Source organism: Peromyscus eremicus, chromosome 14 (genome assembly GCF_949786415.1).
Source record: "Peromyscus eremicus chromosome 14, PerEre_H2_v1, whole genome shotgun sequence".
In the NCBI taxonomy this organism is placed as follows: domain Eukaryota; kingdom Metazoa; phylum Chordata; class Mammalia; order Rodentia; family Cricetidae; genus Peromyscus; species Peromyscus eremicus.
In genome coordinates this window covers 81,445,330-81,456,279 of record NC_081430.1, presented here as the reverse complement: position 1 = coordinate 81,456,279, position 10,950 = coordinate 81,445,330, and the positions used below count along the sequence as shown (strand labels likewise).

The following is a 10,950-nucleotide window of genomic DNA, read 5'->3' as shown; positions in this document are numbered from 1 at the left end:
CAAGAGCTGACCTCTTGGTGGGCCCCCAGACAGACACGGGTAAAAGGATGTCCTTTAAGGAAAAGAAAAAAAAATCCACCCAGGTGGAATGATGAGAGGAATGATATCATGGTTGGCATGACAACGGCAGGGCCATCATAATCTCCCCACAAGGTGGTCAGAATCCCAGGGGAAGGCTGAGTGTCACTGCTCATCTCACTTTGGGACAGGCAGGAGTGGTATGGGATGGAGGAGGGGCTGCTTACTCAATGGCCACAGCAGGCCTGGGGGCCTGGACTTTGTCCCCAGAGCTGCTTCCCTGCCTTGACAATCTCCCAGGGGTGGTGAGTGCCACCTCGAAGCATTTGAATGCCGTCCATCTACTATCCAGCATGGCATTGGAGGAGTGGCCAGAGAGACGGGGCAGAGCAGCCGAGCAGGGGATACATGGCTGCAGAGTGGAGACGAGGCAGAAGATGGTTTTATGGGGTTCTGTGAGAGTCCCTGAGCTGTATCCTCAGCTCCTCCTTCCCAGGGGCTCCAACCTCTTTGGATTAACGTGCCACTGGCCTCCGGTCCCTACCCTGCTTTCTCTGGAGTTCTGCCACAGGTGGTGTGGCGCTGGGTCCAAACCACGTAAGTTGTACTAATTTCAAAGCCACTTGTTTCTCAAACCAAGAGAGACAAAGGTTCAAGTGACTCCTTGGTCACGAAGATGCTGTGACGAATGCTGTCTCAGGCAGGTGCTTCTCGAGCACAGAGCAAGGATTTAGATGTTGAAGAGTTGAAGGGTCATGAACTGTGGGGTTGGTATCCTGGGGGCTTTTCTTACCTCTGCCCATGTGGTGACTGTACCCAGGTTGGGCCTGGTTGGTGACAATCATACCTGCTTGCTTGTTTAGCTTTCTGGACTCTGGCACTTTGGGGTTTTGGAAGTGGGAGGGGTCATGAGTCTGGATGTTTCAGCTCCTTCTCCATTGCGGAGCCTTACACCTTGGCTTCGGGCTTGGGAAGCCATATCAGAGTCTCTCTAGCAGCAGGCTCTTCAGTTTCTAGAGTGGGTATCTCAGCACTACCCCAACCTCCAACTCCCACCCCCACCCTACCCTGTTCCTTTTGCCTATGGGTAACTGTCTTAGTTAGGGTTTCTATTGCTGTGAAGAGACACCATGGCCATGGCAACTCTTAAAAGGAAAACATTAAATTGCGGGGGAGGGCTCACTTACAGTTGCATGGTGGGAAACATGGTGGCCTGTAGGCAGATGTGGCCCTGGAGAAGGAGCTGAGAGGCCTACATCTTGCAGGCAACAGGAAGTTGACTGAGACACTGGGCGGTATCCTAAACATAGGAAACCTCAAAGCCCACCCCCACAGTGACACAACTTCCTCTAACAAGACCATACCCACTCCAACAAAGGCATACTTCCTAATAGTGTCCATTCCCTATGAGATTATGGGTGGGGGCAATACATTCAAACTACTATAGTAACTTTGTAAAGTGAACTTAATTATTATTTGTTTGATTGATATTAGAATTCACAATCAAACTCAACAGTTCTAAAGTGATCACGATATTGTGGATCCAGCATACACTTCCTCATTCCCCTATCCCCTGGACCCCCAGAAATCACTAATTTACTATATCTGCCATTGTGAATGTTCCTCTATTCTAGATATTTTATATACATGAAATCTCACAATACATGTAACCTTTTGTGTCTGCCTTCTTCCCCTTAGCATGATGTTTTCAGTGTTTAGCCATATTGTGGCATGTAGAAATATTCCATTTTTTTATGGTTGAATGGTATTCTATTGTGTGAAATCACATTTTACATATCCATTCGTTGGTTGGTGGAGATTAGGATTATTTCTACCTGTTGGCTATTATGAAGGATACTAAAATGAATATTTGTGTGTACATCTTTTCTGTGGGCATGCTCCCTCCCCTTTGCCCTTCCTTATTTATGTACATGTGTGTGTGCACCATGTACATATAGGAGCCTGTGGAGACCAGAAGACGCCATTGAATACCTTGGACCTGGAGTTATAGGCAGTTGTGAGCCACCATATGGGTGCTGGGCCTTGCCAAGGGCAGCAAATGCCCTTGGTCTCTGAGTCATCTCTTTAGCCCTATAGTTCCTTTTTTGGGATAAGGTCATTTTGTCTGCTCTGGAACTCAGTATATAGTCCAGGCTAGCCTCAAATTCAATCCTCCTGTGACAGCCCCTGAGTGCTAGGATTACAGTCTTGTGCCATCCCATGTGGTTCAGAACATATGCTTTCAATTCTACTGAATAACACATAGCTGAAGAGTAATAGCTCCACGTGTAACTTTCTGAGGGGCTGCCTGTTTTCCATAGTGTCTGCTCCACTTATCATCCCCACCTGTGTGTGTATGTGTGTGTGTGTGTGTGTGTGTGTGTGTGTGTGTGCGCGCGCGCCAGAGAAAGCTATCTGGTGTCTTTTTTCATTGCTCTTCACCTTATTCCCTTCTGACAGGGTCTTTCACTGTACCCAGATTTTTACCGTCTTCTTTTTCCAGTTAGACTGGTAGCCACCAAGCCCCACCTATCCTCCTGTCTCTGTCCTCTGTAGCAAATCTTCCTCTGTACCGCCAGCTCCCAAATAATGACATGGAGACTTATTATTAATTATGAAAGCTTGTCCTTAGCTGAGGCTTGTCCCACTAGCTCTTATAACTTTAATGAACCCATTTATTTTAATCTATGTTCTGTTGCGTGGCTCGTTAACTCATCTCTCTGTACTGCTCATGCTGCTTTCTCTGCCTCTGGCTGGCAAACCTGCCTTTTTTCTTCCCTGAGTCCTCTTGTCCCCAGAAGTCCCGCCCAACCTCTTCCTGCCTAGCTATTGGCCACTCAGCTCTTTATGAAACCAATCACAGTGACACATCTTCACACAGTGCAAAGGAATATTCCATAGCAGTCCCCTCCAGTGCTGGTGTTATAGGTGCTTGTGGCCATGCCCAGATTTTTTATTTTTGAGATTATAATTACATTTCTCCCCTCTCTTCGTTCCTCCAAGCCCTCCCATACACTCTCTCCCACTCTCCTTCAAATTCATGACCTCTTTTTCTGTTAATTGTGATTATATGCATATATGTGTATACATATATATTCCTAAATACAACCTGCTTGGTTCATATAGCATTACTTGTATGTATGTTCTCAGGGCTGACCATTTGGCACTGGACAACCAATTGGTGTGCTCTTCCTTGTGGAGGACCCCCTCTCCCACTCCCAGCTTTTCTCTGTTGCCTATAGGTCTTTGTGTAGGGTGGAGGCCTGGTGGGCTTTTTCCCATCCACTTCGGCATGTCCATTGGTGTCCTTGTTCAGCTCACATTTGGCAGTCATATTGGTGAGACCTTATGGGTGTAGCTTCTGATGTAACTAGGAGACGCAATCTCACAGCAAACTCCCTAGTCCTCTGGCTCTTACAATCTTTCTGCCTTCTCTTCCACAATGTTCCCTGAGCCTTAGGTGCAGGAGTGTTTGGTAGATGTATCCCTCGGGATTGGGCTCAACAACTCTACATCTTGATTGGTTGTGATTTTTTTTTTATAGTGGTCTTCATCTGTTGCAAAGAGAAGTTTCCTTGATGAAGACCACACTTGAGTAAAGACTACACTGCGGGCATAATATTTATAGATAGTTGTTAGAGATTATGCTAGTTATAGTAAATTAGTGGTTATAGATTCTCCTCCTATAACCATGACTCCACACACTGAATAGTTAGCTAGGTTTCCAGCAACAGGCATGGTCTTCCTCTTTCTGAGAAAGTCTTAAGTTCACTTAGAGAGATGTTGGCATACCAAAGTATGCATGCCACTTCTGCATCCTCAGGGTCATCGTGCAATTCTGGGCATGGATATGGTTCATAGGCATCGTAGCTGGGTAGGATTGTTGGTTGCTTTCCTCCTTAGGAAGCTTGTATGGTACCTTCTGGTACCATGGAAGTTAGTTTTCAGGGAGGGAGCATTCAGGTCATTTCCATTTCAGGGCCTGTAGGCCCTGTGTCTGAAGGGCATTATGTCTTCACTATGCCCAGCTTTTTATGTGGGTACGGGGATCTGAACTCAGATCCTCTTACTTGCTGAACTCTCTCTCCAGCCCCAGTCTGCCCTTTTGAATATACCCATCCTAGTGGGCATGAAGAGGTATTTCACTATAGTTTTAAAAAAATACATGTACTTATCTACTTATTTATCTGTATGTATATGAATGTTTTGCCTGCATGTATGTCTGTGTACCACATGCATGCTTGGTGTCCATGGAGGCCAGAAGAGGGCATTAGATCCCCTGGGACTAGGGTTTCAGACAGTTTTGAGCAGCTGTGTGGGTGCTGGAAATTGAACCCGGGTCCTCTGGAAGAGCAGTCAGTGCTCTTCACTGCTGAGCCATCTCTCCAGCCCCTTGATTATGGTTTTGATTAGCATTTCCCTAATGACTAGGGATGCTGAGTATCTTTTCACGTGCATATCGGCCATTTGTCTATCTTTTTGTATTATGCATACCCATTCAAATCTTTAGCCCACTTTCAGTTATTTGTCTTTTTGGTGTTGAGAAGTGAGTTTATTGAAACTTACCATTGTTTCCCCCACCCACCCACACTCTAGCATGATGCCACCAGCCTGGGATGAAGGAGGCGTTTAAATGGGTCTTCTGAAAGCAGGTTTTAATCTTTGCCTCTTTGATTGCTCAAATGTGCTTAGGAATCTCCCCTTCCCTCACCTGACTTTCTGTCCTAGATCAGTCTTGCTTTGCAGTTGGTCCTCAGCTAATCTGCTCTGTGCTCATGGCATTATTTTTTATATGTAAGTGGATCATTCCTGCATGCTTGCTCTTTCTACATACATAAACATACATACAGCTGGACCCTCAGCATGCTCATAACTCAGCACATTCCTTTGTCAAGTCTTCACCCCCCCCCCCAGTGGATTCTCTGTCAACATCTACCTAATCAGCCAGAGGAAGTCCTCATGGATTTCTTCCTCTGAGCCACATCTACCCACCAAGTCCTGTCCATGGACTCTTTTCAATGTGTCTGTATCTCTACCCTCATGCTCTGACTGACATGGGCCAGGTCTTCGTCATTCCAACTAGGCTCTCCAGTTTTGAGCATCTCTCACTCACTCGCTCTCTGCATGATCTGATCCTTGTCATCTTCAGCCTCTCCCATGATTCCATTGCCTGAGGACGAACTTGTGGCCCCTTTGATAAGCATACCACCCTTCTAACATGGCTTCAATCTCTTTCTGAAACCCCACATTTCTCTGAACATTCTCCTCTTTGTCCCTACTGTAGCCGTGTGGAATTCCATGTGGCTACTTGAATGATTGTCCTTCAACTGCCGTACATGGACTGCTGTGAGCTGGCATGAGTTTCATGAATGTGGCTGGGGACAGATTTCTATTGTGGCCCAAGCTAAATGCTATTTTGGATAGAGAACCTGGTGACTGTGGATTGGGTATGAGTTTTGATTCAACAATTTCCTTATGTGAAAAAATTTCCAAATGGAATTAAAATCAAACTGAATTTTGTTGATGTTATGAATCACGAAGCATATGTGTAGTTTGGGAGCTGATGAGTAAAACATATTTGAAATTAGGTTTGAACCTCAAGCTTGCCATGACTTCTATAAACACCAACATCATGTACTTGTTTAAGATCACCTTTGACATTTAGGATGCCTTCTAACCTTTTCAGAGTATGTTAGTCCTTAGATAAAGAGGTTAATAAAATTTAAGGTGTGATCCTAGCCTTTTCCATGAAGTTTTTATTTTTTTAGATTAATTTACCTTAAATTGTCATTTAGTTCTCACTTTCTTTCTCTCTCTCTTTCTCTCCCTCTCTTTCTTCCTCTCTCTGTCTCTGTCTGTCTCTGTCTGTCTCTGTCTCTCTGTCTCTCTGTCTCTCTGTCTCTCTCTCTCTCTGTCTCTTTGGTTTTTGGAGACAGGGTTTCTCTATATAGCCCTGGCTGTCCTGGAACTGCCTCTGTAGTTCAGTCTGGCCTTGAACTCACAGAGATCCGCCTGCTTCTGCCTCTCGAGTGCTGGGACTAAAGGTGTGCGCCACCACACCTGGCTTCTCTCTCTTATTTTTACTTAGCACACTTTTCAGACCTTTTGAGAAGCTCTGAGAATATTATAATATCCTCCCCTCCCCCTTCTCAGACGCACCATCTGTCAGCACATTCGCCACATTTGTTTCCCCCTCTCCTGCTCAGGTGCACAGGAGTGAGTGCACACACGCAGACACACAGACATTTGTACACAGCCTCCCAAACGGTCTTTCCAGTGCTTTTGTGTTTTGGCCATCATGTCACATGACCTGCAGAAGATTGCTGGCATGAGCTGGGACAGTAGAGACAGGTGCCCTGGGATGGAGGGAGAAGGAAGTAGCTGCTCTCTTTTGTGGGAAGGTGTGATTACCCTCTCCATTGTGTAGGCGGATGGAGGGCCATGGGACACAGCCCTTTGGGTGTGATCACACCTGTTTGCAGGAAGTGTAAGATCGATCAGTCGACAGTGCCCCTTTCCTGTTCTTGGTGTGTTTTCAAGCCGCACAGAGAACCCCAAGGCTTGACTTCTTGGCTCAGTACTGCCCAACTGCAGCACACTTGGCAAAACCTCAGTTTCTCCATTTATATAGCAAGGGCTTAAATCACCTGCTCTTGAAGGCTTCTCCCTGTACTCAACGTCCTGTGGCCCCATGATGGCCAAAAAAATACCTCACTCCTTTGGGAAATTGTCAGGAGATACTTAAATGTACTTGTGAGATGAACCTAGGAAATTTATTGCCGGCTGGGCTGTGGCCAGGACCGCATCTGGTTAATAACAAGATATGTTTTTTCCCCTCATAGGAGCTACAGAGTGCAGAGGTGGAGGCTGGCGGGTGGGCTTGGTGAGGACAGGCCAAGCAGCAGGAACTCTGACCTTTCCGTGTCCCAGCAAGGAGCTCAGAGGCTCCCCAACTCCTCCCCCCACAGTTCTTTGAGGTCACAGCTTTTCCCATTTGTTGTTTGTCCTGCTCCCCCACACCCTTTTATAGCTACTTTGTTCAAGGATCTCGCCACCTCCTTTTGCTGTCCCTGGCTGACTTCCAAGTTTAATATCTCAGGACAGCAGCAACTAGAAGATGTTGACGGCACAAGTGACTTTCTCGGGTGGATTTTAAAAAAGGCCTCACTGTCGTGGATGGGGATGAGAATTATCCAGAGGGTGTTGAATGTTGATACTGTTTTCTAGAAGTTTCCAACAAAGTTCCTACCTAGACTGGTCAGACTCATTTTATGGGTTTAATTCCCATAAGTGGAATTGGAGAATGTTCTGGTAAAGGAGAAAAGAACTTAGGTGTGTCAGGCTTGTGGAAAGGGACTGTCGAGAGCTGGGTGATTGGAGATCCATTTATTCATTCAATAAATGTTTATGGGATGCCTGCTGTATTATGTGCAAGGTCCTTTTACCCAGAAAGTCTTTCTCATTTTCATGGTTTGGCTCTTTCAGTTTTTGCTGTGTAGCTCTGGTTGGGCTTGAACTCACCATGTAGCTCAGGCTAGCCTCAAACTTGGGTAATCTACCTGTCTCCGCCTCCAGATTGCCGGGATTATAACTCATGTCTAGCTTCAGCATGTCTGGAATTTGGGTGGACATCATTACTTAGGTACCTGACACTGGGCTCTATGGGGTAGAAATGGTAGAAATGGCACAATTGTCACATCCCCTCTTCTGACAGTCACATGCTGAGCTATAGCTGTACCATTGAATCTTCCTAGAAGATGTAACATGCTCCCCAGACAACTGATGGGAAGGTTGACCGAGAGGGGGCCCTTATTCAAGGTCAGCTAATGACAAGTGAGAGTTAAAATACCACACTCTCAGCCTCTGTGTCTGTCTCCAAAGCCGGTTTATGGGCTCACCCCATTTAGTGATGGTTTCTACTGGCCCTAAAGATGAGGACAATGTAGTTAGAGTTATAGTAAGGCTTATGCTGTGTTGTTCAGTGAGTCTCGGCTGGAGCAACTTTACTCTCAGGGACATTTGGAAATGCCTAAGGTAGTTTTTTGGTTGTTACAGCTGGGAAGTGCTATTGGTAGTTAACTGGCAGGGGCCAGGGATGCTGCTTAACATCTTCCAGTGCACAGGACAGCTGTTCCCCTCCCCGAGCCAGGAGCTGATTTAATTAGGATGATCATTAATCTTAAAATTATATTATTCTGATTTGTGAGAAATATATCATCATGGGTCCTTTCGTGTGTGTGTGTGTGTGTGTGTGTGTATGTGTGTGTGTGAGAGCGCGCGCGTGTGTGCGCACGCGCGCATGCACTCTTATGTGAGATATATGTGTGTACATTTATGTGAGTGTGCATGGCTTCCTACATGTATGTATGATGGATGCTGATATCAGATCTTTTCTTCAGTTGCTCTCTGTCTGTGGTGGCTTGGATTAGAATGGCCTCATAGGCCCATATATTGCCAGGCTTAGTACCCAGTTGGTGAATTGTGTGGAAAGGTTAGGAGGTATGCTCTTGTTGGACAAGGTGTGTGCTGGGGGTGGGCTTTATAGTCTCAATAGCCAGGTCCAGGGTCGCTCTCTCTCTCTTTCTCCCTCTCTGCCTGATGCTCGTGGATCGGGGTATAAAACGCTCAGCTATGGCTCCAGTGCCGTGCTTGCCACTGTGCTCCCTGCCACGATGGTCATGGACTGACCTTTCAACACTACAAGCAAGCCCTCAATGAGATGCTTTCTTTTATGAGAGTTGTGTAGGTCACGGTGTGTCCTCACAGCAATAGAACAGCAACTATACTGACACTACCTTATTGTTATTGCTAGATAATATAGCTAACATTTATTTAAAAAATATATTAGATAGCCAGGTGGTAGTGGTACATACCTTTAATCCCAGCACTTGGGAGGCAGAGGCAAGCGAATCTCTGAGTTTGAGGCTAGCCTGATCTACAGAGGGAGTTCCAGGACAGCCAAGGCTACACAGAGAAACCCTGTTTTGAAAAAACAAAAACAAAACCATATACACATATACATACACATATACACACATATATATTAAATAGAAAATTTCAAACACAGCTACTAATAAAAACATAAAAATGAAATTTCTTTTCCCCCCACTATGAATGTAACACATACTTATTTAATGAAATTTCTTTATTTTTGAGTATATATATATATATTGATCAAATCCATTCTCCTCCCCAATCTGAGATGGGATCTTGTGTTGAACCCAGAGCTTAGCAATGCAGCTAGAGTGATTGTTCATTGAGCTCAGGGATCTTCAACACTGCTTCCCCAGTGTTGAGGTTATACACACCACCACACCCGATTTTTTTACATGAGTGCAGGATACTGGGCTTACATCCTCAAGCTTTTGTGGCCAACACTTTAGTGAGTGAGCCATCTTTCCAGCCACCATCTTTTTATTTCATCAACAAATGCATATATATATATATATATATATATATATATATATATATATATATATGCAATGTTCTGAGTGGTAACTCAATAGCTGTGTATGGCGTGTAGTGATCAAATGTTGGTAATTAGCCTTTTTACTCCCTTAAAGAACATTTATCTGTGCTTGAATTTCTAAAGGTCTTATTAATAAAAAACCTGGAACTAGATATTGGGGCAAATGCTGGAAGATCAGAGAGACAAAGGGACAAGCCACAGCCACCACTTCTTACCTCACCAACTCCTCAGTCTGAAAAAGCCTCTAGTTCATGTCTCCTTCTGCCTTATATACCTTTCTCTGCCCAGCCGTCACTTCCTGGGATTAAAGGATGTGTGCTTCCCGAGTACTGGGATTAAAGGTGTGAGGTACCACTGCCTGGCTCTGTTTCTTTCCTAGACTGAGTCAATCTCATGTAGTCCAGAGTGGCTTTGAACTCAGAGATCCAGACAGATCTCTGCCTCCTGAGTGCTAGGATTAAAGGTGTATGCCACTGCCTGGCTTCTATGTTTAATCTAGTGGTTTGTTCTGCTCTTTGATCTTCAGGCAAATTTTATTAGGGTACAAAATATATTACCATATTTCCCTTTTTTTTTGTCTAAAATAATAAAAGGTTATAACTAATATAATAAAAACTAAATACAATAAGTACAATAAGTATATACAATATATACAGTCAAGAATTACACTAACAATGTCTAGTCCATTAGAATTTGACAAATTCAGAGAAAATAACTCAATTATTTATCCTATTTTGGTGAGTCCAAAATGTACCTAATTCACTTTCTATCCTAACTTGTATTACCAACCCAAAACTATCTTTTGATGTCTTTCAAACTTACACACTTTACACCTCTTTAATGAGTTTCTTTTCTGAATTTGTTAACAAGGAAAACTATAACTATCTAGTCTTCAACTCCATCAGAGACTTGAGAAGGAAATAATATTACCTAAGTGAACAGAAAGTGCAGGCAAACGACTTCCAAAAAATGTGAGAAATGACAGAAACAGCTGGCTGCTTGGACAGTTACCCAAGTTTCCTCTGTAATGTTGGGGCATCCATCTTCAGCCTAGTTTATCTGGCAGACTCATCTGTGAAGCAGAATATTCTGAAGGGCCTTCCTACCTTGTCTTGGCAAGAATAAGCAGTCCTTTATTTTGTGTCCTGCTTGTCCATTTGGACAGCATACTGTCAGCAGTCAAGACAAGGGTACTTTCTTGCCCAGTGGCTAACTTTTGCCACAAAGAAAGTCAACTCCATATGGAGTTTCTTAGATGCCCATCATTGTCTCTGAAGTAGATTGGTGCTGCCAGGAGCAGACATGTCTCATAGTCATAAGAAAAGAATCTATGTTATTAAAATATCTTAAATACCATGTTCTGTAGATCTCTGAAGTGTCTGAAGATGATTTGTCTATCTAAAATGTATCTCTGTTTGACCTTGGAAACATACCTAACTTGACTATAAGTTTGATTGTAATGA

The 10,950-nt window shown here is 44.3% G+C and overlaps 1 protein-coding gene across 1 annotated transcript in view; it reads left to right on the top strand.

The window, feature by feature from the left end:
- The first annotated feature begins 248 nt into the window (after positions 1 to 248).
- Dpf3 (double PHD fingers 3) overlaps positions 249 to 10,950 on the top strand; it is a 241,535-nt gene continuing 230,833 nt past the window's right edge. The window contains exons 1-2 of the mRNA XM_059279190.1: positions 249 to 261; positions 489 to 615. Of these exons, the coding sequence (XP_059135173.1) occupies positions 249 to 261; positions 489 to 615 (140 nt within the window). The remainder of the gene's footprint in view (positions 262 to 488; positions 616 to 10,950) is intronic.